Source organism: Anoplolepis gracilipes, chromosome 2, assembly GCF_047496725.1.
Source record: "Anoplolepis gracilipes chromosome 2, ASM4749672v1, whole genome shotgun sequence".
Classification (NCBI taxonomy): domain Eukaryota; kingdom Metazoa; phylum Arthropoda; class Insecta; order Hymenoptera; family Formicidae; genus Anoplolepis; species Anoplolepis gracilipes.
In genome coordinates this window covers 8,652,146-8,679,826 of record NC_132971.1, presented here as the reverse complement: position 1 = coordinate 8,679,826, position 27,681 = coordinate 8,652,146, and the positions used below count along the sequence as shown (strand labels likewise).

At 34.7% G+C, this 27,681-nt stretch overlaps 5 protein-coding genes across 12 annotated transcripts; 2 read left to right on the top strand and 3 right to left on the bottom strand.

The window, feature by feature from the left end:
* Positions 1–1,660: 1,660 nt before the first annotated feature.
* Positions 1,661–10,055, bottom strand: LOC140676107 (uncharacterized). Of its 3 annotated transcripts, none has more exons than XM_072910794.1 (5): positions 9,405–10,055; positions 8,666–8,806; positions 7,378–7,663; positions 2,138–6,952; positions 1,661–2,035 (listed from the first exon to the last, which is right to left on the bottom strand). In XM_072910794.1, exons 2-5 carry the CDS (start codon positions 8,788–8,790, stop codon positions 1,667–1,669), a joined length of 5,595 nt encoding a protein of 1,864 aa, XP_072766895.1. In that variant the 5' UTR covers positions 8,791–8,806; positions 9,405–10,055; the 3' UTR covers positions 1,661–1,666. The 3 variants fall into 3 exon arrangements, with proteins under 3 accessions (XP_072766895.1, XP_072766896.1, XP_072766897.1); XM_072910796.1 differs by lacking the exon at positions 1,661–2,035 and having other exon boundaries at positions 2,566–2,744; positions 2,846–6,952; XM_072910795.1 differs by lacking the exon at positions 9,405–10,055 and having other exon boundaries at positions 8,666–8,983.
* LOC140676120 (MORN repeat-containing protein 5) lies at positions 7,436–14,495 on the top strand. 2 transcript variants are annotated; one of them, XM_072910826.1, is made up of 6 exons: positions 7,436–7,518; positions 13,046–13,205; positions 13,461–13,650; positions 13,723–13,882; positions 13,991–14,169; positions 14,325–14,495. In XM_072910826.1, the coding sequence occupies exons 2-6, from the start codon at positions 13,046–13,048 to the stop codon at positions 14,425–14,427; spliced, it is 792 nt and encodes a 263-aa protein (XP_072766927.1). In that variant the 5' UTR covers positions 7,436–7,518; the 3' UTR covers positions 14,428–14,495. The 2 variants fall into 2 exon arrangements, with proteins under 2 accessions (XP_072766927.1, XP_072766928.1); XM_072910827.1 differs by lacking the exon at positions 7,436–7,518 and adding an exon at positions 12,105–12,933.
* LOC140676110 (NHL repeat-containing protein 2) lies at positions 14,424–17,996 on the bottom strand. Its single transcript, XM_072910807.1, has 9 exons — positions 17,747–17,996; positions 17,432–17,598; positions 17,194–17,353; positions 16,673–17,088; positions 16,354–16,583; positions 15,758–15,983; positions 15,411–15,608; positions 15,207–15,320; positions 14,424–15,139 (listed from the first exon to the last, which is right to left on the bottom strand). Exons 1-9 carry the CDS (start codon positions 17,928–17,930, stop codon positions 14,747–14,749), a joined length of 2,088 nt encoding a protein of 695 aa, XP_072766908.1. The 5' UTR covers positions 17,931–17,996; the 3' UTR covers positions 14,424–14,746.
* A 140-nt stretch (positions 17,997–18,136) lies between these two features.
* LOC140676122 (HIG1 domain family member 2A, mitochondrial) lies at positions 18,137–19,083 on the top strand. The gene is made up of 2 exons (XM_072910831.1): positions 18,137–18,481; positions 18,752–19,083. Exons 1-2 carry the CDS (start codon positions 18,340–18,342, stop codon positions 18,910–18,912), a joined length of 303 nt encoding a protein of 100 aa, XP_072766932.1. The 5' UTR covers positions 18,137–18,339; the 3' UTR covers positions 18,913–19,083.
* A 210-nt stretch (positions 19,084–19,293) lies between these two features.
* LOC140676111 (rhotekin-2) lies at positions 19,294–27,669 on the bottom strand. Of its 5 annotated transcripts, none has more exons than XM_072910810.1 (8): positions 27,508–27,669; positions 21,988–22,178; positions 21,664–21,873; positions 21,330–21,509; positions 21,142–21,236; positions 20,858–21,072; positions 20,430–20,700; positions 19,294–20,314 (listed from the first exon to the last, which is right to left on the bottom strand). In XM_072910810.1, the coding sequence occupies exons 1-8, from the start codon at positions 27,652–27,654 to the stop codon at positions 20,115–20,117; spliced, it is 1,509 nt and encodes a 502-aa protein (XP_072766911.1). In that variant the 5' UTR covers positions 27,655–27,669; the 3' UTR covers positions 19,294–20,114. The 5 variants fall into 5 exon arrangements, with proteins under 5 accessions (XP_072766911.1, XP_072766910.1, XP_072766912.1 ...); XM_072910809.1 differs by lacking the exon at positions 27,508–27,669 and adding an exon at positions 24,504–25,902; XM_072910811.1 differs by lacking the exon at positions 27,508–27,669 and adding an exon at positions 22,939–23,115.
* Positions 27,670–27,681: the final 12 nt, after the last annotated feature.

Sequence of the window (27,681 nt, the reverse complement as noted above, 5' to 3'; positions counted from 1 at the left end):
GATTAACTCTTAAAATTAGAAAAGATTGTTACACGGCAAAATATTAAACTGATTGTTACGAAATATATACAGGGTGTCTGTCCATAAATTTTCAAGCAAATATCTCGCAATTGATTAAAGTTACAAGAAAGTTTAATAAGAGAGATTTGCATAGATTTGAATCTGCTCGATCTTGTCGAGTTATAAATGTCATTTTTATTTTTTTTTTTTTTTAACAGAATTGTCCTAATTTTTATATAAATCGATTCCTTGCAATATTTTGTGTAAAAAGTTATAAAAGTATGAAAAATTAAATAATTTAACATAATTTTTTATATAAACTGAAATATCTCTATAAAAATATGAACTTGCAAACGGGCAGTATATTTTCCTTTTAAGACAACAATATGTTTTCTTTACATTAATTAATTCCTCTTATTATTCGGATAAAAATATTAAGACAAGATATTCAAATATTAAATATTTTACAAAATATTTTATAGTTTAATTTCTTTTATTAAGCCTTCTTGTAACTTCAACCAGTTGCCAAATATTTACTCGGACATTTATATATATATATATATATATATATATATATATATATATATATATATATATATATGTAGATAGAAATCCTGTATATATATCGTAATTAAGTCGTATGTTTTGTCAGGCAATTGTATCGATTTAAACATTTACTAAGGATACAATATATGTGTATGTATAATTTTCACTATATATTCTACATTGTATTGCGCGATATATTCTATACAGTATTAATGTAATCTGTTGAAAAACAAACTCGAAACTTCGAGAACTATCATTTGCGGTTGCGTGATATCAGCATATAACGCGGCTTTCTTATCTTATATTGATATATGCCTAAACAGCGAGCTTGGAATTATATGTTAAAAACGAGAGGTCGAACGAGAATGTTGTGCTTTTATTCACGCCATCCATTTTCGACATTTGTGTGTGTTAAAAAAGTACATTTGAATTTTTTTTTTCATGTACAATATACATGTACGTGGCATTGAACGCGTATATTCTATAACAGATTAATTCTACGAAATGTACAAAAAATTCTTGACGCTCAGTTATATTACAATTGTTAGTCGTATTAAAAAAGGATGCGTAATGTCAATCAGGGTCCAAATAGATTATTGATAGAAACTTACGTTAAATATTTACCTGCAATCGTATCATAATCGCGTCGTATTTTATTCATACACAAAAAATATAATGACCATTTGGACCGCGATTAAGATCTTTTTTCGAAATCGTCTTTCTTTTCTCCGTTTTTTTTTCAGTCTATTATTTTCATGCGTTTAACCACTCCCTAAATATATCATAAAATAATACAACCCACATATCTTTGTCATCTGTGGATTCGTTTTACATATATTAGCATGGAACAAATGTCGCGCTAATTTCTTATTTCTAGATGAGAAGGCAATGAAGAAGCTATTAAGTAATTCTAAGCGAAATTGTTTACAAATTTTCTAGAACATGCCAAGTATACATCCTGGACCGCTACAACGTGCTGAATTGATAAAGAGAGAAAAAAAAATCGTTTGAGCAATACATCGAGATAATCAGCTGTTTTCCCGACAAGAATTCACAGAGATAAGACGTCAAATAGAAGGAACAGGATCGAATTGATGGCATTGTCGATGTGAGCCTTTGTCTAAGGTAATAATCGGGGATTAAAACGTCCCATGTGTAATATTAGACCAGAAGGATTGTGTCGAACAAAATATAAGAAGGGCCTGTCGAGTTTCAACCTGGGTCTCTCCGACAATCCGGCGGGTTGCCTTTTCTCTCTGTAGAACCGATCCGTATGCGATTGGTCCGCATAGAACGAATTCATGTGATCCTCTTGCAAAGATGTTACACCGCCGGGTCTCGACATGTTCTCCTCAGCGATGTTACCGAGATTCTCGGTGTCTTCCGTTTGTCGTCTGATACTTCTTCTTAACGGACTCGCGGGATACGTTTCCACGTGATGCCGACCGCTAAGAATATTCTCATCGCCACAGGTACTGAACAAGTTCATCTATAATAAAAATTTATAAAAGACCAAGGATTAGCGCGTGTATATCTATATACATATAAATGAATATCAAGAAACGTATATATCGAGCAAATATATATTTACCTGCAGCACATCGGCCAAATAGAGACGGTGACCTACGCCATTAATTCCTTTGAAGTCGGCGTTGCCCGAGAAGAGCTCGTCGAGACCCATTCTCTTCAAGGCGGCGGTCGCGTTAATGACAGACCTATGACTGAATTTAGGCACTTGCAACTCCAAGCCGCTTCGCGGTATTAAGACCTTGAGCAGCTTGTTCCAGGCTCCATCGCGAAAGGCGCTTCTAACGAGACGTTGCTCGAGGCGATCTAGCGTGTCGCCGGGCGCGGTATGACCCTGCTGACCTGGCAACACAAAGATTGTCGAAACCAATTTGTCGCTTCCGCCAAGGGCGACCGCGGTGGCGTCAATGCTGGGTTCATAACCAGCTAAAACACCTGATCGCCAAGTGGTAGCTGGGACAGGCACAAGTTTCCTCTGTCTTACAGCTGGTGAAACTGCAAAATATAATTCGCCATCCCTTCCAACGGAACTAGTCAGAGTGCTGTTGCAATCGGTTTGAAATACATTTGCGGAAAGCGCTGCCAGCGGCGATCTGAGCGGCACTGTGTTTGTTTTGACAAAATCCTTAATTCTACCACCCGTCTGCTTTCTGACCAACAGATTTGTCCTCCTGCGAACGAGATCACTGATGGTAGCAAAATTTACCTCGGCCACGAGGCCCTCGTAAAATTGTTGAGCCTGCTCCTTGTAGAACGGCATGAGCTTCCTAACCTTCATCTTATCGGCGAAGAGCTCACGAACGAAGGCAGCGTTTGCGATGCCTTGACCGCGAGCCAAGCTCACCGTGTCGGTTATATTCTGGAACACCAAGTGTGGATTGAATGTGGCCACGTCGTCCAGCCTGAGTACCTCATTCATCTGATCGGACGTCGGTCCACGGGCGCCCAGGAAGATCATCGCTAGCAGACTGGTCATACCGAACGGTGACAAGGCCAGTGATCTCGCGGTACTCAGACCCTTATTGGTGGCCACCCAGAAATTAAAAGCTAGCTCGTTACAGAGTCGGGCGAAGTTGCTGATATCGGTGCTTGTGTATTTTGTAGTGACATCTAATCCGCTCGCGCTCTGCGACGCGTCCCAAAGCGGTAGCACAGGTTGCGTCGAAGTGTGCTGATTCTGCTGATCCGGATGATGAGTCACACCCATTTCGTCTTCTGGTGAACGGATTTCGACGTTCTCGTTTTCCGAGTTGGACGACAATTGAGTTTGGACAGGATTGACAGGTTTCCTTAGCGGCTTCGGCGGCTTTGTCATAATCGGCGAGGTCTGTTGCGATATAAGTGTCCACTTGTCCTCCACGTTCGCATCCGTTTCGGTTTTCGAGATGTCAGATTTTTCCGACGTTTTATGACCAACTGTCGGCTTCGACGTCTGACGGATCGATGGTGGTGTCGATAGCGGCAAACGTATTACTTCCGACTTTGAAGAGTTTTCGGAGTGTTTCAGAGATGCGGGTTTACCTTCTGTATTATTCATTTGCAATGTGGACGCGTACTTTATTGATGAAATACTTGTATTAACTGCCGACATAGTATGTGTTACATTTTTATTATTCTGATTTAATGTGTTGTTGGCCGAATTCAAATTGTTTGCATCATTGATTAAATGAGAAAGTTCTTCCTTGTTCTCACTTGTATTTTCTGATAATTTCGGCGTCACAACTTGGATAATAGGACGCTCGGTATTCACATGTTCTTGAATCGACGGAGAAGACAAAGAATTATTATTATTCTTATTTATATTATTTTTATTTTTGTAATTAGTTGTGTTATTAACGTGATTTTGCAAAAACATAGAATTAACAGAATTTCCATCTGACATGACATTAGAAGCGTTCGAAACAGTGTTTGTCATGATATTACTAATATTATGTGAGTTATAAAATTCGGAGTTGGAATCATTAGCTGAGTGAACTGCAACAGTCTCTTTTATTGCTGATGAAGCATTCAAAGATTCATGCTTTTTGTTCAACGTTTCTATTTTTGGAGTACTCTCTGTCAAAACATTTACCGAATTTGTTATATTACCCGTGTTTGCCGAATTAATTAATTCAATTTTCACAGGTAACTGTGGTAATTCCAAACTTTCGTCGGTCCTTACAGCGGACGCTTCTGTCGTTTTCACCTTTTCCCTGTTTTCTGTTTTTTTCTGATTATTAGTTGTATTAATATTTAACAACTGCTCAGAATTTGCAGTAACAATTTCTGTAGTAATTGTGCTCTGTCCAACACTATCCTTTAATTCGTCACTAATATTTGTAAATTTATTTAATGAGGTGGGTAAAGATATTTTCGTAGAATCATTGATAATCGACTCATTTTTGTTTAACAATTTAATTGGTTCTAATGTATCATTTGACTCTTTTGTCTGCATGATTAATTCTGACGTGCCGTTTTCAATCAGATCCATTGTCTTTTGAGTCGTCGCTTGGATAATATTTTTCTCTTCCTGATATTCATTTGCATTAAATCCTACAGTTTCTTCATGTGCTTTGGTGACACTTTCTGTAGATTCTGTAAACTTTGTTGCGTCAGTCGATGCTTTTAAATCGATGTTTTTAACCATTTGATTCTCGCCAATCTCTTTGATGAATGATCCTTCTGACGTATTCGTTGTAAATCCAGCGATAAGACTACTCGCTAAATCACTAGCTACAAAATTTGTCGTATCACTCGGTAAATCGATCGGCTCGATCGCAGAAATACTAGGCGGTAGTGGTGCAATATTCAATACTTGATCGATGGCGGATACCGGATTATTCAAGTTTAAGTTTGCGAGAACATTATCGAAATATTCATTCAATTTATTTGAAGATTCACTCGACGTGATTATCGATTGCGTTTTAGTTGCTACATCAACTGCTGTTGAAGTAACAGGTGAAATTTCTTCGGATAACTCTGTAGTTTGGTCAGTAGCTTGTTTGTCTAAAGTCAATACATTAATAGCAGTGGTTGTTTCGAGAGTCGCGAGAGTCTTGGTTTGATTTCCTGGCGAACTACCATGAGTCTTCTCGAGCTGAACCCATGTGAATGAAGAAGACGCTGATTCTGACTTTGTGCTAAGCGATTCAACATTCGATCCAGCTGGCGTCGTGGCTAAAATATTATTAGCCGTTATTTCATTACTCGTTATTTCAATCTTAATCGAAGTAGCCGGTGTTGTCACCGTAATCCGAGAATTCACGGAAGTATCATTGATTGATTCTCTATTCATTGTATCGACAGGTCGTTGAGCGTTAGAATAGTCAATGAGTCTAGTAGTAACGTCTTGCGATGGAATTTCTGTAGTAGCAGCTACGTAAGTTTGGGTACTAACACGTCCGATATTCATCTCGTTCGTGTCGTGAGACATCAATGTATCTGCACTCGCAAACGCGGGTTTGTCTGAATCAGTCACATTGCGCCTCTGATCGTAATTAATATGCATGATCGATATTTCTGGCGGCGCCTCGTTCGATAGAGATAATACAGAGGGTCTTACTTCCGAAACTTGATTCATTACATTCGAAAGGGAATCGATCAACTGCGTGGGTAGCGGTTCCATCTGTCCTAAAGATTGGATCTCGGTTAGGTTAGGTAGAGATTGAGAATTGAGATAATTTTCCGTATACGTTGACGTAACCGGGCTTAATGATACTTTCGTAACCATTGAGGAGCCTTCATCGGGATGATAATCCGTATGCAGCAAAGTTGCAGTCGAGGCCTCGATTGTCGAAGCGGTGGCGAACGTAGGTGGTGAATGCAATACGATTTTGTTAGATGCAGTTTCCTCCAATTTTACAGGCACAGTTGCGTGAGAAAGTGGTTCCGAGGTAATAGTATTAGCTTGTGAGATTATTTTATCATCATTGTGCGTTACATTCAATTGAGGTTCTTTCGTAATCTCAGGTACGAATGAAAAATCTTCAGATTGTTTCGTATTGTTCTTATCTTGTATAAGAACGTAACTCGTATTCGAAAAAGAAGAGATGTTATCAGCAAACGCGTCATACGTTACAGCCTGCTTTGTATCGATAGGAGGATCCGTCGATATACCCGGTATGGTTGTCAAATAGACCATCGGAACTTTCATTTCTTGACTTGCTTGGTTATCAGGATTCACAGTCGTCTGCTTTGTGATATTTACAAGATGCGTATTTAAGCTCGTCGATTGCGAAGATGTTGTAGCTTCAGGTACTTCCGACAGAGTTATCTCGATAAACTGTTCCGTTTGATTAAATCCTTCACTCTGCGTAGACGGTTGAGTGAAACTCACGGCACCGATATCAGCGGGATACGAATCAGTCTGACTTGTCTTATGAGTACTTTCAGCCGGAATCACACTGAGCATTTGAAAGATCGGACTTTCAGTGATGGCAGAATGCAACGTAGATAATTTTTGTTCCGTCAAAGTGATGACTGGAACTGGAATCATTGGTTTCTCTGTAACAATATCGGCCGCTGACGTCTGCTGTGAGTAATGATTAAGTTGCAGTTTCTCATTATGTTGCATATTATTGGTAAAGCCAGCGTATGCATTCGTTTGAATGTCTGACATCGCCGGCTTCTTTGTCGTCGGATTTTTCAGACTAGTTCCGATATTCATCGTGCTTACAGTCGATGACGTTTCTATCTTTTCTGTTGTAATCTTAGGCAATAAGTGATTAGATTCACTGCTTGGAGAAATCGCATCTGTCTCGCCGGACAGAATGGAAGGGAGAATGTTGCTCCATTCGACGTTTGCGTGTTCTGGAATCTTCGGTATCGAACCCGTTAAGATCGGTGGCTTGTCGAGTGCGCTCTTCAACACATTCTGCACCTTCTGTACTACATCCATGACCTAAAATGCGATGTGAAATGTGTTAAATCCGTGAAGACATGACAGCTCCGTTAGCTCTAAACTGGTTATACAATCTTGTTTATTTCCCATTTATATTTAAATGATATCTAATTTTAGCACAAATCTAACTCGATATCATATTTTTTCATCAAGTATTCAGTTTGCAAAAGTTTTCATTTAATTACATTTAAATAAATTTAATGGATTTAAAATTCATTAAACGTGTGTATCTCTTATCGAAATATCAAAATATTTCATTATTTGCTTTTATTTATATTTTTAATTAAAATACTTTAAGTAAAATAAAAAAAGTGTGCCTGTGTGATGTGTTATGTGTTGTGCTATTATTTTTATCTATTTTCTATTTATAATTTATATAGATAAGATAGACAAAAGACAAGAGAAATAAGAGACGATAAATTGACCTTTTTTCCGCCCGTCAGAACATCGTCGGCTTTTTGAGGTTCTTGTCTGTCTATTGCGACGTGATCTGTACCACCTGCAGCGATGAGACCTTGAATTTCCTGAGCGGTCATCTGCCGCGTAATCATATCACCCTTGTCGTTGTAAGTATAAAACTGAAACTTGTCGGGCCGCAAAAGTCCAGCCGGGGAAGCGACCAGTTTGTGGCTGGATTGCGTGCCGTTTTTGCCATTCAGAGGATGCACACGTTTCTTGTACTCTTGACGAATCATTGTTGAAGTAGTTACGCTGTAAAGGCACGAAAATCCGTCCAGAATATTATCATAACTTTTGCTTTATTCAGTTACTCGAATATATACAAAAATTTTATTTAGATACGAAAACATAAATTTTTTATTTAGAAAGTTTTATTTTTTAATGCTTGTTTTTTATTTTAAATACTCTTTAACTAATAAAAAGTTCACTAAAAAAAAAATGATCTTGCAACTTCAATAAAAATTTTCTAGGTGTAAAAAATTAACTAAAACAGATAAATTATTAGCAAATACTGTGATACTGTATATATTTTGCACTTGATCAATTTAAATGACAGAGACAGAATTTATATCTGTACTATTAGTGTAATTTAGACATTTTTCTGTGATGCCTATCTTTAGGGCCTATTGTCAAGGACAATTATATTTGTGATTAATATTTGGCAATGGAATCTAAATTTTCTAGAGGTATTGCTAGAATATTGTTGCTATAAATTCTATGCGTGACAAACAATATTCTAACAGATACAAAAAGTAACAATAAATTTTAATTGAGACATCTAGAAATCTATCTATATAAGCAAAACATTTTTTTGAGTATTGTAATAGTAAATGTATATCAACAAGGATTTTTCTGTGAATTGATAAGAACAAAAAGTTTATAGCGCGCGTATAATTTCCTTAATTAGTCTGTTCATTAAGAACACCAAAGCTGTCTGGCAGCTTGGGAACTAACCCGCGATGCCCGCTTTAATAAGAACTTTTCATGTTTTTCCTTTTTCCGCATTCTCTCTGTCTTGTCTTTCCCACGTAAGACACGATTTCTATCTATATATTCCCCGTTCGTATTATCTTACGTCGCGTTTATGTCATACGTTCATATGAATTTTCCGAGAAAAGAATTTAATTTTAATTTTACACATATACGTACATATATTATTTTAAAATAATTCTAAACTTACCCCTACATCTACGTACATGCAATTTACAATTCGTATAAAAATCATAATAAGAAGATTTCTCTTGTGATACTGACCTAGGATCAAATGTATTCACGGTAACATGCGAACGTTCATCGTGAACCGGTAAAGGCACACTTAACTGCAGGTTCAAAGATACGATTAGTGCTGGCAACAGCCAGTGTAATCGTTGCAGCAACATGATAATATTCGATTTTCTGAAAACGAAAAGATATTTCGAGATTGCGAAGAAAATATAGTCACATTGTTACATATCATAAATCACTCCTTCTCTTAATTCTCTTTCTCTACTTACGTTGAATTTTGTGCAAGAATATTTATTAACGTTTTATCAAAGAAATTTTTCAATAGAGAATATAATTTTTCAATACACTTAGAAAAAATAAATCAAGAGATAAATATTTATGATATGCAAGATACGTAGATAAATCAACTTGATAAAAAAATGGCATAACGTGCAAAAAAAAAGAAACAAAATGAAAAAGAAGAAATAGCCATTAAAATCTTTAATTTTTTATTAATTGTTGTAAATTACCGATATTAATTTTTCGAGCTCAGCTTAATTACTTCTATTGCTTTGCATTGCATATAAATCTGAATGATGACTATTATGCGCAATTATCGCATATTTTACTTCTTAAGAAATCTTTCTTATATATATTCATAACATAAAAATAGCGAATATTTTTTTCTTTTTTCTTTCCCTTTGTAAATTTATCATCATAGATTGTTCGAAAAAAGTAAAACTTGAGCCTTCTTTTAAAGACTTAAACTTAACTTCTCGTAAACACTTACACTTTGAAAATGAAGATAGACCCCTTGAAAATGTCATTTAATCCTATCGAGAACTAATTACCATAACTCCAGTGTCAATAACTGTCGACGATCGCGATAGCGTTCGAAAACTTGACACTGAATACACCAGTTCGATGTGACACAATCAACTTGTAATAATCAACAGAAAGAAAATTAGGCGAATTTTGAATATTTGACTGACCCTCGGTGTTCGATTCTTTAGCACGAGACGCGATATTCTATCCCTTTTGTTCTCTCTTCTTTCGCGTCTGTTCGTTCCTCTTTCTCTCTTCCTCCCTTCGTGCTTCCCTTCTATTCTTCTTCGTTAAGGGATCAAGGACGTTTGGTAGTTGAAACTATTTTGCAGTCGACCTTGCTGGTCAGACTCGCCGGTGTAGCGACCTCGGCGAAGATTACGAGCATATATCGCCAACTCCTTCCTTTTCTTTCTGCGTGCAGGTCCTTTCTCATATACTCCCTCTCGTATACTCCGTACTCGCTTGACACTCCGGCGCGATTCTCTTCCTATGCCACTTATTCGCTTCTGCCGTCTTATACCCTGGATAAACACGTACTGCAAGGTAGGATCCTTCGCTGGGACGAGCGCAGTGGAACAAGAGGCAGAAGCAATAAGGAGGGGAGACACTCCTGAAGGGTAAGACAGAGAAAGGACTTGCTCCTCTCGCCTCTCGCGATAGTCGTCGGATGGAGTGGATTACGCGGAAACAGGTGACCGCGCGTACGTGCGCGTGGCAAATACGCGAGCATTCTTTCTAAGTAAGATTGCCTTCAATTCGAGTATAATTGAAACTTATATAAAGATTATGTAAAAACATTAGAAAAAATTTCTAACATACAGGAAAAAAATTGTCAAAATTTTTTCAAATTTATTGCCCTCATACATAATATACATTTGAAGGAATCCTATGCATCATTAATAATTACGATTTAGTTTGCTAATAAAAAAAAGGATAGAATTTTGATAATTGCACTTGATAGAATTTGGGTGATGAGCGCGACAAACGTTAGGAACACCGATCGGTGGATCGGTTTGACGTAGCGTGTATCGCGAAGCCGCTATGAATTGCGCTCTCGGAGATCACCGGAGAGACATAGCGAAATGAGGTAGCCATCCATATTTTTTTGAAACGACAAACGCAACGTGAGCCAAGCCGACGATTCACAGCGACGATTAACGGTACATCGACCGAATGAGTCTCATACATGACGTACTAAATTGTGAAAGAACCAGTAATAGGCCGTGTGAATGGACACCACAAAAATGCGGTTTTCGAGAGGGGAAGAGGGATCGTTTAAAAGAGATTTTATCTGACTAAATTATTCCTTTCATTCTTCTCCCTCAACGAACGAATCGAGCTGATCGGCGTCCATCCATCTCGTATCAATCGCGCTTTACGTAACTCATTCATAAACGAATTAATCGTCCGAGATTCGATATCTCGGATCCTATATATCAATTTTTTCTGAGAGGGACAAATTTTTTTGTCAACCTTACTAAAACTTCCGTTTGTCAAAAGTAGGCGATCGAGCTTCGAATCCCGAGCGGCACGAGAGCAGGAGGTGAACCGAAACGATAGATAGATTTAAGTTTGACAGTTGATCACGCGCGCGAAAGGAGATGGACGGGCTCGCGCTTAGCAAAACCCGTTTCTCGCTTCTCGCGCGACTACGTCTGGTTAAGTTTTCTGTTGAACGTCGAACATGCACGGGTTAATAAACAGCCGTCCCACTTGCACGACTGTCCATCCGTAACCCACTGTTTACCAAGACAACGGTACCGCGCCGCGCCGCGCCAGGCCGGATTAAGGCTTATCCAACGGTTACCCTATCGACAAATTCGACGTCGAGGTTGGGAGGAGTAGCACGGAAAGGGGAACGCGAGAAGAGCTGGTAACTCCAAATCTCCGACCTATTTTCCTCTCGTCATAGATTTCACATCTCTCTCACCGATCGATTCGCAAATCGATTTGACATATCCCATCTATTCTAAGATTTTTTATTTCTTTTTTTTTTCCAGAAAATTGACTAAATTGAAATAAATGGAGAAAAGATCGCGCGCGATTTTTTTTCTTAGAAAAATCTAGAAATAAAAGGAATAGGCTAATACAAGATACAGAAATGTTAATGCAAGCATTCTCGTGATATTTTCAGAATTCGCTCTTAGCAGTGATATTATAGTTTCGACCTTTGCTCGAATCTCGATTAATTCGATCTTCTTGAGGAAAACAATAATTTGCTTTTCAACTATTACTGTAATTTCAAACATCATTTCTCTCTTTGACGTGACGTATACGAGAGTACGATAACGTTCGGGTGGAAATAAATACAAGTTCGTACCCCCCGGTGTACATACCTACTTATGAGAAATTCTCAGGTGCGTGAGAGATTCTCCAGAGAGGTGTCACGCTCGGCTGAGCTAACACGACATTCCAGATTACGTAGCTGGAATCGTTGCTCCCAAGGGAGCATCGTCCGGAAACGACTGGCGTAATCGCCCCCTCTTTTCCGAGTCTAATGTAGCGAATCTAATCTTATAATAGGAATAACAATAATTAATTTACGATATACATGTAAATTTTATCATCATACTTGTTTATATTTAATTTAATACAAGGAGAAAACACTCGCTACTGTGATATATCTATATATATATATATATATATATATATATTTTTTTTTTTTATATATATTGTATTTTTTATTTCAATCTTTCACGAAGGGAAACCTTAGGAAATGAACTAATTATACAGAAAAATTGACTCATATCCGGAAATCAATCGCAGATCGTACGCAAATTTTTTAAATTATGCTTTCATGTTCTTATACTGGCAATTTTGTAGTATAATCGCTTTAATTACTACGCGTAATAAAAAAATCAACGGATCATGAAGTGTTTCGATAATTGACATATTTATTGGCATACATTGATGTGCATTATTATAAATCGCGTTTTGAAGACAAGACCGAGAAATATTTCAGTATTCGCGTTTGCTATTCAAAGCGGAATACCTCATCAGGCGAACACCGGTTAGCTCCGCTAGTAGCCGAGAGCGCGCGAAACTTGGGGAATATGTTTCTCGACACATATACACTGGAGAATGTACCACTTTCTGACACATAACAGTAGTATATGCGGCACACGACGAGTAGACGACGGTCTCTCTCATAGAAATACGAGAGACATAACGGTCTCCTCGCCGTTGTCCCGTCGTGTTACGAATACGACGTGCGTGTCCGAATCACGCGCGTCCAAAAAATCTGATTTAGTTACGCGTTCGGGATACAAAAAGCCATGCTACCGACTATATTACCATTCGCATTTGTTCACGAATTCGAGACGCGTGTCTCCCTGGTTTGCACGCCGTTCATGTGTCCAGACGAGACGGCTTATGAATCAACCGAGATTATACCAGGAATACTAGGCAACGGGGACATCCTGTAAGGATAAACCTAGTCCCGGCTGGTCGAGCTGAAAAGAGAAGTCGATGCTCGCACGTGTGATTTTTCTGTATAAAAAAATTCATAATTAATAATATAAAGTAGCGACACAATGAGAAAAAGGAAAGAGTACAAATTGTCTTTAAAATATTTACAACTAATATATTCTATTTTAATATAAGATGAGTAATGCGCCATCAGACACGATGAAAAAAAGTGATAACAAAGAAGAAGATGAAGTTGAAATGTTACGAGAGACTCGATTCATTGGTGGAAGCACTTACGAAGGGTCGTGGAATGCAATTGACAAGACCGGCATCGGCAGATATGTCACACCTTACAGTTAATTAATTTTAATTAATTCAAAATTAATTTTTTTTAATTATTTTTGCATTATAAAAATATTTTAAATTTTATAACTGCACAGTAAACAAACTGAAAACTGGCGAAGTTAAAGTTAAAAACTAATAGTAATCAATTAATAATTAATGGCTAATCAACTAAGATTATTCCCTGTAATATATCTGTAGAATTGTAAAATGTATACAACAAATTAATTATAGTGCGAACCAATCTTATTATGTACTTATATTTCAGAAGTTGTATTAGAGGGAGAATATCGAAATGGCATGCTTCATGGCTGCGGAAGTATGTATTGGCCACGTGGACAGGTAATGAATAGTATCTGGAATCGTGGAAAAATGGAACGACAAAAGCGTTATACGTTCGCGGATGGTCTATCATATCGAAAAGATGAATGGGATTATTGTAAATTTCCTGATAGGCGGTTAGTGTAATTCTGCAATATAAAACACAGTCCTATATATCCACATTATTATTGCATATAAAAATATTTTAGATTTTACAATTGCATAGTAAACGGACTGAGACCAGCTGGAAAAGTATTGAAAACTAATGACCAACCAACTAAGATTATTCCTCTGTTTTGTTACGATACTGGCGTCGGAATATTCGATCCAAACAGGAACTGTGTAATATCATATCGTAATTGCAAAAAAGTAAAAATACACTGCTCAATAATATTAAAGATAGAAAAGCTCATACCTCTATTCTCGAAATAAAAATATTAATAATTATATTAATAATACATTTAAAAAATTATTAAGATACTCAAGATTCCAACGACTGTAGAAAGTAAATGGATAAAGCAAAATTGCCGAAAAGGCTGGTCAGAGCCAACTGGTCATCAAGAATGGTTACGCGAATACTGGCAATCGGGAGCGGCAGATTTTGCAATGTTACCGGACATCTCGTCGCAGGATAAAACGGAAAACTGGTGGCAAAGGTCTATTGATATAATGCAATCTTAATTACAATTATATATATATATATATATATATATATATATATATATATATATATATATATACACATACATACATATATGTATAATTACAAAATTATTAACTCCTGTTTTATTAATTTTATACATTGTTTAAGATTGACGAAATTTGCCAGACATGCGTCTGTGGATATAAAATGGATAAAATGCAACTGCGTTAAAGAATCGTTAAACAATACAGAGGAAAAACATAGATATTAAGATTGAAGCAATAAAACTATAATTTTATAAAATAAAATTATATAAAATACACACATAATTACATAAATTTTATAAAATTTATATAAGTAATAACACGTACATATATAATACGTATCACTGGCGGATCCTGGGGAAGTTGGGGTTAACCCTTCCTCCTTCGAAAGGGAAAAAAATCAATTTTGAAATTAAGAAATGATCAAACCGTGAAAATAAAGCATATTGATATTAAATTAAATAATTTTGTCAAATCCTCTCCTTTATTTACATCAGGATCCGCTAATGTGTATTATATATACTAAAATTATAAAATTTATAATCCCTAACCAATAACGAGTTCTTTTTCTTCATTCACAATTGTCAGTGCATCCGTTCTTCGATGCACGTTAAACAGTACAGATAGTTTCAATGGTACACACGTGTCGACTGTACAAGCCATTATGTTTAATATAATACATAATTGATTTTGCGCTTTACCTGCAGGAACCTTCACTGACACAGCAGTTGAAAGTTCACCTGCTAAAGAGTTTGCTGTCCATGTTTTTACAGGTAAGGACACGTGCCATTTTTGTGGTGCATCTACATTTAACTTTAAATCATTTGCAAATACAATATTAAATAAAATATTTAATTCTCCGCCATGCGTATTAATCGATGTATCAAAAGTAAATATTTTCTCAATATTTTCATTTGAATCATGTCCAGATATAACCATCTAAAAAATAACAAAGTTAACATAATATATAAAGACATATTTTGAAGAAAAGCTAAGTTACACTTACAGTTGAAATTTTCTCATTTTTCAAATCAATAATCTTAATAGCATGATTATTGGTATCTGCCACATAAAGGATATTACCATCTGAACTGACAGCAAGGCCACTTGGTTCATTAAACTGATAAAAGATTATTTTAAAAATTATTGCATTAAAATATTTACAAATAACTTTTGAAATTATTCTCTCTAAAAACATAATGAGACTTACGGAAAACGTACGATCAGGTTTTCCTGCACCAAATAAAGTCTTACAATATCCTATTGCAGTATCTACAGTTTTAATCTTGTGATTATAGGTATCAGCTACATAAATTCGTTTATTTAGATGATCCCATGCTATACCCAATGGATGTTGAAGTTTAGCCGAACATTCTTTTCCATCTATGTCTCCAAAAGCATGTAAGTTCTACAATATAAATTAAATAAAGTGAGATAAATATCACTATGATACATTGCTATCATTTTAATGAAAACTAATATATTTTTTGCTTATGTATCCAAAATATAATTGTATAAACATAAAGCAACAAAATAAATATTTGTTATTAAACAAACCGATGGATTTTTGTCTCCTCCACAAACAGCAGAGACCCGGCCGTTCTCTAAATGCAATCGTCTAATAGCACTGCTTTCACTATCTGCGAAAAATGCAGTTTTATATTCTTGAACGACTACGATACCAGAAGGTTGTGCTAATCCAGCGGCATGAGGATAACTGTTATTACGGTTCTCTTCTCGGCCACTTCCGACAATAGCAACGCATGTCCCTGCTGTGTATTTTCTAAAATATAGAAACCTTTTATTAAGAATATTAATAAAATACTTGACATCTGTAAAAAATAATCATGTACAAGAAAAGTTAAAAAATAAATTTTGAACATATTTTTTATTACTTATTTAAAATCGATAAATATAAAATATCGATAATGTCAAAATAATCCATGTGATCTTTAAGAATTAAAAATCTTTAAAAAGAATATTCATTTAGTTCACTTATTTTATTAAAAAAGACTTAACTAAAATTAAATACAACTATATTTTATAGTCGCCTATCTTAAACTTTCCTTGAGGTATTTTTCGAATCTGTTATAATATATATATGTATAATTCTTGAGAGTCAAAAATCATATATTACATAAATAATATCTTACTTTTCCTTCCACCAAATAGTGTCTTCCAAAAACAATGCCCAGATCTGATGAGTACCCGCTATGGCGATTAATAAGATTGGTACAATGCTCTCTTTATATTCATGATGATAGATTGCCACATCCCAAGGGGATGATAAAATTTGATTGGTACCATGTTTTCCACCTTGGCGGTCATAACCTTGTACACCAGTGCCAGCTATCGTAGACACATTTTTTTCAGTCAAATTTATCTAAAAAGTGATTAAAAGTTCATAATAAAAATAGTAAATCAATACTTTAAAATATATGATAATGAAGAACAAGGAATGTTTTTCCTTACTTTTCTAATGGCATGATTGTTATTATCCGCAACATAGATTGTATTATTGAGTACGCAGACTCCTTGAGGTGAATTAAATCTAGTATTTTTGAAATTGCCATCTTTAAAACCCTGATTGCATCCACCTATTAAGTGTTCTACTTCCCCATGTTCAGTTGTGATGACAATTCTATTATTGCTGCTATCTGATATGACAAGTTTTGTTCCTTGTTCTGATGAAAGAATTGCTAATTTACCAGGAAACAATAAGCCATCTTTAAAAGATGATAAAAGATGATTTGCTGGCTTCAGTGGAAGACTATGGTTTGATATTTGATTTAAGGATTTGAAATATGCTATCATTACTTTTGCATATAAAAGTATTTCATCTTTGTGATCTTCACCAACAAATACAGCTAATGGCTGACCACTAGGTCCTGAAATAGATTTATAACTATATATCAACAACAAATTTCATTAAAAAAATTACATAAAATTTAAATTTTATATAAAAAAAAGACAAAAAAGATATATTAAGTTACCTAACATGACAAGACTAGGCCAACATGTAATTCCCATATTATTCCACATCCTTAATGTCACATCATTTACCACAGGATGCGCAATATTATATCTCTGTACAGCAGATAAGACATTTTTTGAACTACGTTCATTTGTAAACTTTGCACTGTGAATTCCAATCTGAAATAGAAATTATTAATTGTTTTGCAACTGTTATAATTTAATTTTCATAATTTCTCCCTTAATAAATATATTTACCACAACAAGACCATCTTCTATAGAGATTTTTCTTTCGACCTCTTCTAATTCAGCTAAAACATGCATACAATTTATACAACAATAAGTAAAAAAGTCCAAAAGCACGATCTTTCCCTTCAAATGTTGCGCCAGTGATAATTCTTCCGATACATTGAACCACTCCAAGCCTGTAATGTATAAAAACACGTATAAAAATATAATGAAATTATATATATAGATATAAAATTAGAGAAAAATTTATTATATTTCCCTTTGCTGCTTATCATAAATTAACAATAATTATTTGTTATAAAAAATTACAAATAACAAAAGTACCTTTTGGAAAATCCTGAATTTCTGCTCCGGTTTTTTCAAATCGATTTATATGTTTTAAAATTAATTTTTCCTTATCCTTTCGTTCCACAAAGTCATCCAGATGAGAACGCATTTGAATGCAAACTTGCGTCAATTCCTCGATTACGTCCTGTGCGTTCATTTTTTCATTTACGAGTCCACACATCGGCGAAAAGGTAGTCAAAAATTAAATAAAATTCTCCAAACGATTATGAGTATGTATTAGTTTCTCCCTCGGAGATACTTGATGTATTCCGTACACAGAACTATATGGAACAATGAACACGCACAACACATGACTGAATGACATCATTAATACGTTACCAATGTCGAAATGAAAGGAATTAGGAAGGAGAGGATAAGCAAGATATTAAATACATATCATCTTTTTCATTGTTATCGAAATTCGATTGACGCTATTGAACGATATAATGATCGTCTATTAATTGTTTATGAGACGCGACTGATGCCCTTCCGCTTCCGCACGTGGGCAGTGGGCAGTGAGCAGTAGGCAGAGGCGTAAACTTTCAGTGACAATACAAGCCATCTGACATTAGTTTCATCGAACGACGAATATGGCGAACATGAACGATCAAAAACCCGACGTTGAATTAGATTGGGTGAAAATACGAGAAGACCTCGACAGCGATTTTACTACCGAGACGATATTCGATAAAGCCAAACGTAAAACTCAAGAGAATCCACTTGTACCTATAGGTAAACTAACCTCGAGCAGTGTTCAAAGTTTTATTTATTCTCAATTAATTTCTTCTCAATTTACAATGAAAAATTAACAAAAAAAAAACCTCAATTCGAAAAAGAATAAAATATTAAGTGTAAGGAAATATCTACATTTTTATAAAGAGAATTGCATTATTATTTGAAAGCTATGTCTAGGATATTTATATGAAATATGTATATATGAGAGAATTATTATTAAAAATTTATGTACATTGAAATGTTTTAGTAGGTTTTATATTTCTTTAGGAATTTTTGCAACTACAGCAGCACTTACTGTTGGACTTGTCAGCTTTGTTAGAGGAAAAAGAGACATGCAACAATATATGATGCGTGCACGTGTCAGTGCTCAAGCATTTACCATCATTTGCATAGTTACAGGATTTATTTTGCTACCCAGATCTAGTTAAGATATTATGATATAACAGTAATTTATACAAATGTCATTAATATCTACTGTAGTATATGGAATACTCTTCCAATTGTCACACTAGGTATATAATATGTACTTGAGTTTTAAATATTGTTTCCTAAACATACTTGTAAATTAGCAAATATAGCATGATTGAGAAAAACCATCTATAAATTACTATTTTTATCTATAAAGATATATTTCTAATTGTTATTAATCAAAATTATAAACTTGTATTTTAACAAGAATCCTTAATTATTGTAACATATAAAAAATATTTTATTAGATTTTACCACAATCTAATTTTTCTATATTGTGCATATAAATCAAATTAGTAAGGATAAGGATTTTTAAAAATAAACATAGATAATTGTATAAATGTTATAATCAATATTATATTATAAATTTTATATATCACATATATAAACATGTGTATTCTTATTACAGCCTTACTAAATATTGCAATGCTTCTATTTTTTTTTACAAATTTATAAAAGCATTATGATAGGGCTGCTACTTTCTTAACTAGGCTTATACTTTCTTTAGTAATAAAGCTTTGTATTATAAAAGTAGAAAAGAGAAAAGTGAGAAAACCATTTGAAATAGAAATCTTTTGTACATCTTTTGTACACCTTTTGTACTTTTCTATATCCAACAAGTTTTTTTATACCAAATCATTAATTGATATGTATTACCAACATATTATTTTCAGCCAAATTACAATTTTTCTTATATTATTCCTATATATATATATATATATATATATATATATACATATATATATATTTATTTATTTAAAACATTACCAATGTCGAAATGAAAGGAATTAGGAGTGAGAGGAACAGAAGGAGAGGATAAGCAAGATATATATCATCTTTTTCATTGTTATTAAAATTCGATTGACGCTGTTGAACGATATAATGATCGTCTATTGATTGTTTACGAGACGCGACTTGATGCCCTTCCGCTTCCGCACGTGGGCACGATATCTTCCATTTTGAGATTCAAAATTGTAAAATATTTAAATATATATATCATTTTCTAATATATCAGATATCAATATCAGATTGTAGAAAATCCTGATATATATATATATAGAAAATTGAAAAATTTTAGCATATTTATCTCTTTATGCAATAATTCTGTACTTGTCGGACATATTGGTTCTTCTGGAAAGAATGGTGCACGCGCGTAAAATCGTTACACATTCTTATTAGAAGTTAAATGAGACTTTAATGTCATGGCACTTTGTTTAAACGCACCACTGATACTCAGTGAACGAGAACGCAAGCTTGTCAGGCTATTTGTGGAACTACAACTGCTTAGACTAGTACTAGGTGTGAGATCAAAAATTGTTTGTACAGTAGGTCTTGTGGATGTGTAATCCGATGGGATTGATTCTGTAATGAAAAAAATACTAGTTGATAAATAGTGCAGATTTTTTTTGAGATTCTGAAATATCATTTATCAAATTTTGTAAATTGATGCATATAATAATTAATTGTGCACATTTACCAATTAAAGGTGTCTCGTCATATAAAGAGCCCTGTCTTTTATTGCTAATAAAAGAATTTCTTGTACTTTCAATGCTAGACACCCTTTGAACAATTTCTGCAGCATGTTTCCATCTCAAATGGTCATTAATATGTGTTGATAAGATCATTAACCATTTTTGAGCATCCTCTTTTGATTCAAATTTAATGGATAATACTTTATTCATACTATTGTCAGAATTATTTATCAAAACTTCCTTAGCGGAAGATTTAGATAATCGAACAGATGTTCTCTACAAATATATATGAAAAAATTATTTAAACGGAAATAATAAAGTATCTAAAAATGTATAAACACATTATATATATATATATATATATATATATATATATATATATATATATAAATATAATGTGCAGCTTTATATATATATAAAGCTGCCAACTAACTTTATTAATTGGTATAACATGCTCCGGATTTTGACCTTCTTCTGTGTGTTTTTTCGATTCCCATGTTTTTATATAAAAACCTTGCAAGCGTGCCCAATAATCTTGATTTTCTATCTTCACATTGCTGATGCTCATTTCTTTGCTGATACATTCTGGTTGTGCTGCCAATCGACAGCAAAAGTGACCGAAAAGTGGCAAAGAGTGATATTTATGCTCTGGAAAAAAAATGCGATTTAAATATTTCAAATACATACCAAACTTTTCATATTGTATATTATATTTACCAATATTATTAATAATAAGGTCATGCGTGTGAATATTATCGTCTGTGTCATCTAAAGTCAATTTTGCACGAGCTACTAAGTCAAAATGTGGCCCACTGAAAAAAAAAATGTTTATATGTAATTAATATTATACATATTAATAATATTTATACAATATATTTAAAGATATTTAAAAAAAGAGAACTTACGATTTGGCGGAACTAAATTCGTCACGAAGCGATGCAGCGAGTTTTTTGCCAACAGTTTTTGAAATTGACGAGTGAATCGTCTTTTTGATTCTTCTTGGCGTGCTAGCGATACTTAAATCCTCTTGCAAAACGTGACTGTAGATTTCTAAGACTAATTCAAATTCGGCAGGCACATTGTTACTGGAAGCAAAGTATATATGTATATAAATATAAATACACAAGGTCATTACGTATAGGTTCCTTGACTGGTATGATTACAAATACTTTAATTTATACTCATGACAAATTAATAAATTCTAATTCAGAAGGACGATTAGTCAGGGTTAAAACTTACAATATTAGAACATCGGGAAAACTAATATCCGTATGAGCCCTGTCAATAGGACACAATAAAGATGTATCATGGATTTCTGTGCCTAATCGCGCTAAGCAAAATACAGCAAATCGACGATGATCTCCACGATTCTTGAAGTGATCGGAATCTCTCCACATTAAAGGTATTCTTAAATCCGAAATCGATAGTTTGCCCGTAGTTCCAGAATTACTGGAAACAGATGCATTATATCGCATTATCACAGTAAAAGGAAGATTACTTTTCATGTATTCTTTCTGTTATTTCTACAAAAAAAAAAAAAAAAAAACACATGTAAGAACGAACCATGGCTTCTTAATAGATTCGCGACGACGACTTTGTAACTCCGCCATGTAAACCGACATTCTCTCGTTCGATGTAAGTAATGCTTTGGCGGCTTCTAAGCTCTGGGCACGATGTTTCGCGGCCGCCAAAAGTCTCGCTGAGCCTTCTCTCATCTTGATTTCCACCTCAATTTTCTGCTCGAGATCATGTTCCTGAAACACACATAATTCGTAGCACTTTAGCAACCGGTTCGAACTAATCGCTAGTTTATCGAGCGTTCACGAAAAATCTTAATTAAAAAGTAAAAAAAAAAATTATTCGAAAATTTAGTGGAATCATACATAGCTTCGGAAAGCGTAATCTCATCGCACAGGTGTCCACAGGTGTTGAATATAACAGACGTAAACAAAAAAGAGAAAAAGAAAAGGAAACGACCGATAGTTACGATCGAAAAAAATCAAAGTATCAGCAATAAAACGACTGTCTGGCTAACACGTGGCTGTCACACGTTCATGATATCGGATTACATACCTAACGAAATGTCTTACATATTTTGCAAACGAATCATTTCTCATTTTACGAGCCTTCCGCAAGATATCCATAAAATAGCGGTTCACAAAGCGTGCGATTTGAAAGCTTCGCGCGATTAAAAAATGTATTATAAACTTTACGATATTATTGCGCTCAATGTATAAAAGAAAGCAATAAGAACCTGAGGGAGTGTAATCTTCTCATTCGTCGCTTTCTGAAATCTCGACATATGAAACAATTATTTTATCGTCACGTAACGCACACGCACGATACGAGCGTGGATGAATGAAAATTCCACTTTACGAGGCAAGAAACAAACTTCGCGAAAGCGTAAATAAATCGGCGCGATTCTCACAACGCTGGTAGTAGAACGCGGCAGAATCGGACTGAAATAACGACTCTTCGGGGAAGTGGCTGAATGCATGAGGGGATGACGTTCACCTCAACAAATTGGCTCCTCCTTATATGCTTCTCCTTCCACCCTCGGGGAACCATGCTAACAACACGGAGTATCGATCCGTGTGACTAGTTTCGTTTTATAGTCAGCGTGCACGAAATCACAGGTCTATCCTTGCGAAACGTCCACAAGAAAGATCATTCAGAGTTAACTTTAATTTCTTCTACAGTCTTACATCTAATAAATTTTAGTTAGAAAATTATTTAATAATTAATAATTTAATAATTAATCCTGTCTCTCGAGAGTGTTTTTTATCGTGCAACATGGGCGGATAAATTTTCCTGATATCCCTGAATGAATCGTATAATCCAAAAATAACGAACGCATCAGTAAAATCAATAATGAAGCTGATTCATTGCACGCATCGAGCGATTTCGTATTCCGTTGAAGTTAGCGTGACACATCCTTTACCTCGCCACTCGAGGTGTGCGCGTCGAGCCGCCTTTTATTAGGAATACATCGTAGGTCACGACGTATTCCTCTGCCAGTTGGTCTCAAATAGGAGAATTTTGCAACGACGCAAGGGTAAGCACGGCCACATTTAATCCCTGACCCCGGTTGCTGTAACGAGTCTTGATGAAACTCGTTGTGATGCGGACTGTATGACAAACGAGTTCATGTATAAGTAACACACGAGTTCATGTATAAGTAACACACGACGTAATACAATTCTTTCTTATATCTCTGTTTTTCTCCTATATACTCGACGATACATTATATATATATATATATATATATATATAAACGTTAACAAAGTTTTGTTTTGTCAGCATAAGACATTCCTCTCGTTCTGCTTTATCTTGTTCCTTCGACATCCCATTGTCCTTCATTTCTACATATTCCCCCTTCGATCACTTTCTCTCGCGCTGCCAACGTTTTCCCGCGACAGCTTGTCTGCCGAAAATAGTCGCCAGAAATCCAATACTCCCGTCTGCCTGTAATAGTCACACGCGCGACACGCATCTTTTTCCTCTCTCGCGTAAATTTTCCAAGACGTAAAAAATTCCATAGTCCAATAGCTGCGACAAGTATGTAAGTCGTAAAAAAATCGATTAATATTAAACTGTCATACTGAGAATAATTGAAATTATATAAATGCATATATAATAAATGTGAATAAATATTCGCTTTACATTCTCCGACGTTGTTTTGTTAAACAAATTTCATCGTATTATTATATAAGCGAATAGTAAAGTCTCACTAAGATCAGTTAAAATTTTATATAGTTGAAATTTCAAATTTATTTGACATTGCCATTTGTATGTTCGGCCGACGCGATATCACACGCGACGTCTAAAAATACAGACAACTTGTGAGGAAACGTCGGCTTTCGTGAAACCCGCTTCGCAGCATCATATTCTGTTCCCGCGTATATAACTTCTCAACTCTTCTTTACACAAATTTAAATCTCTTGACCATGTCTTGCTGAAGGATTCATTAGTAATATTTAATAATTAGTAAAAAAAATTTTATCGAATTTTCCGGGAATTCTTATTCTATATCTCGCGATCGATAATATTTTCGAAACCCTATCGCGTACAAATCCTACCTTTGAATTTCGTGCTATTTGTCGAACGTAATACAGATCCAAATCTTGAAAAACGTCATTCTTTCCCTGAAGAGTCGGGGTCCTCGATTGCATGCGGGTATCTTCGTTTACGATGTTGCATCCCTCATCCCTCAATTTATTCGTATTACGCGGATTTAATATTGTCAAATGCGGGAAGCAGGAGTCCATTTTTCCTTTTTTTCGACTTACTATATTAACCGTCATATGATATTAATCCGTACAATCAAATCTGTGTACTGAGATCACTTCAATTCCGATAACTTAGCGAGATCAATATAGAAGACGCATATCGTTGCAGATGAACAATTAAAGATCACAGGTCCACTGTAGTTGACATTTCCAGTTCTTAAAAAAATGCGGAGAATGCAAACGTGTTAACGAGCGAACAGTTTAGCACGAATCAATTTCGCGAATAGATTACACGTGGCCAGTTTTTTCCTCGAAGCCTTGACCGGAGATCTTAAACAGGAGCGAACGGGAGAGAAGGTTGTCTACTGGTTGTTTCTCGTGAAAAAATTGGAGTCAAGGTAGACGGAGGCAAAGGAGGTCCAACGCACTTCCCTCCAAAACTTTTTCATCCACTCCTATCGTTCAATATAAGCATATGCTTCTGTAAACTTTCCGACCTCTAAATTTTGTATAAAAAATTGAAAAAAAAGATGTTGTCACATTATTCCGAGGTCTTTCTTCTTCCCCTCGAATTCTTGTCCTCTTGTTAACGCGAGCGGCCTATCACACCGATTGCGAGAGTAATCGCAAACAACGGATAGATTCGGCCGTCCTACGTTTTTCCGTTAGTTAAACAAAATAACTCGTGACGATATACCGCCTCCACGCGATGCAAGAGATATCGTTTCGCCTTTCGTTTTCGCCAAGTATGTACTCCAACTCGTTCGCCTTGCTCGCTCCTCCACCAAATTTGTTCTCTTCTCCACTTCCGGTAATAGTCGACGCCCAATCGTGTATCATGATTCACTGTCAGACGAAAAAAAAACCAATGTTCTTCCAATGTTCTATGCTTTTGCATAGAACTGTCTATTGGTTTTTGTGTGACGAGACATCTTCCACGACACGTGGAGTTCGAATATATGCAATATCGTATCGCTACGCGCGCGAGAAAACAAAATTATTAATAATTATTATCGGAGCAGTTTAAGGCCAGTTATAGCACGACTAGATTAAACTAGATACGGTACACTCGTGCGAAAAATTTACCGAGTGAAATAAAAATGCCTACGTGACCGTTAATCGCGAAAGAGGAAAAAGGGGGAGAGAGAAGCAAGAAGCACCGCGTCCTCGAGAGCACCCGAACTAATACTGAATGACGCGCGACCATTCGACTGTGTAAGCATCAACAGGACGCACCAGTGCTACGCACCGCACACCGCACGCGGTAAATCAGCATAGTGCGACGAGGGGGAGCAGAAGTGAGAGGGGCAGAGACAAAGGGGAGGGGGAGGAACCACCGGCGTTAACCGACAATAGATTGAATAAGAGAGCGGGGCGAATATGAGGAATCGCCCACGTCAAACGGCATCCGCCGACTTTTACATTTAACTGTGTGCATTAGAGTAATTATCGCGTAATTATCTACGAAATAGCTATAACACAGCGTGTGTTGCTCTCGAAAGCGTTATAAATCTACCAAATAGTACTTGTACGTACATTTGTTTTTAAAGTTTGTAAAGTATGTATGTAGTTGTTTGTAATATATATATATATATATGTATATATATATATATATATATATATATATATATAAACTTTAAAAAAATGTATAATATTCGAAAAATGTACTATTATATAACGACAATACATAAAAAAATAATAATTTATGATTAAATTGACAAATCAATGCAATAAAAAATTGATATATTTAATGGATAATAAAATATTCATTGCTGTAACGAAACAAATGTACGTACAAGTACTATTTGGAAGAATTAAACACACACACACACACACACACACACACACACACACACACACACACACACACACACACACACACACACACACACACGCGTAAATTTAAAAATTATATACACATTTATGTCTATATATAATATATTTAAAAATATATATATATATATATATATATATATATATATATATAAAATTCGATAAATATATGCTATTATATAACGACAGTACATTAAAAAAATAATATATATATATATATATATATATATATATATATATATACATATAATATATTTAAAAAGATCTGATTATGACAATCATTGAAAATTAGAATTGTTTAATTTTAACATCATTATGTCTCTCCTAATAGCAATGTGTATGTATATATGTGCATATTTTTTTCATAATTACTATATAATATAAATAAAATAAAATGTGTGATGTATGTTTCGCAAAGCAAATATCCTCTTATTGTCAGCAAAATCTACAAAGAAAAATCCATTAATATTTTTTCTATAAATAAGATAAAGGACAGTTCTATTCCTTATTTCCACAAACAACTCAATCAATTGTCTCTATAATTTTAATATGTATAAAAAACATTTTCTTTCAAGATATATATCTGTACACATAAAATATAATAGATAACTATATGCAGCATACGCAATAATTACATGTTCATTATCTTTCGTGTTTAAATAAATACCTCATATAATAATGAAAGCAATCTTAATGTTAGATAAATATAGTCTACAGTTATAATTGTATCCTAATATAATTTTTCCACATACAAACATGTACAAGTATTCACATTTGATAAATTTTGCCAAGCATAACCTATCTAACCATTTTTTCATGTATTTTTTACCTGTCATTCAATAGATACCAATTGCAATAAAATAATTTTATGTTAATATTCATTAATTTCTGCCGAATAACAAACTAAGAATGAATTTTCAATCTCAATTTACTGCACACAAAATGCAAAGTATCTTTAAGAAGAAAGTTAAGGAACCGCAATAAAAAAAACAGTCATAAAAATTCGTTAATTTGTACTCACTACATAACTTCTTGCATTTCTAATGCTCTCTCGTCTGCGAACTCTCGTTTGATAGTCACTCAAGCAAGATAAATAATTATTTTCTTTATAAGAAACATTGTTTAACGATTTGCGTGATGTGTGAACGCTTTTCCTCCGCGGCGCCATTTTATTATTTGAATTTTTTATGGTGAA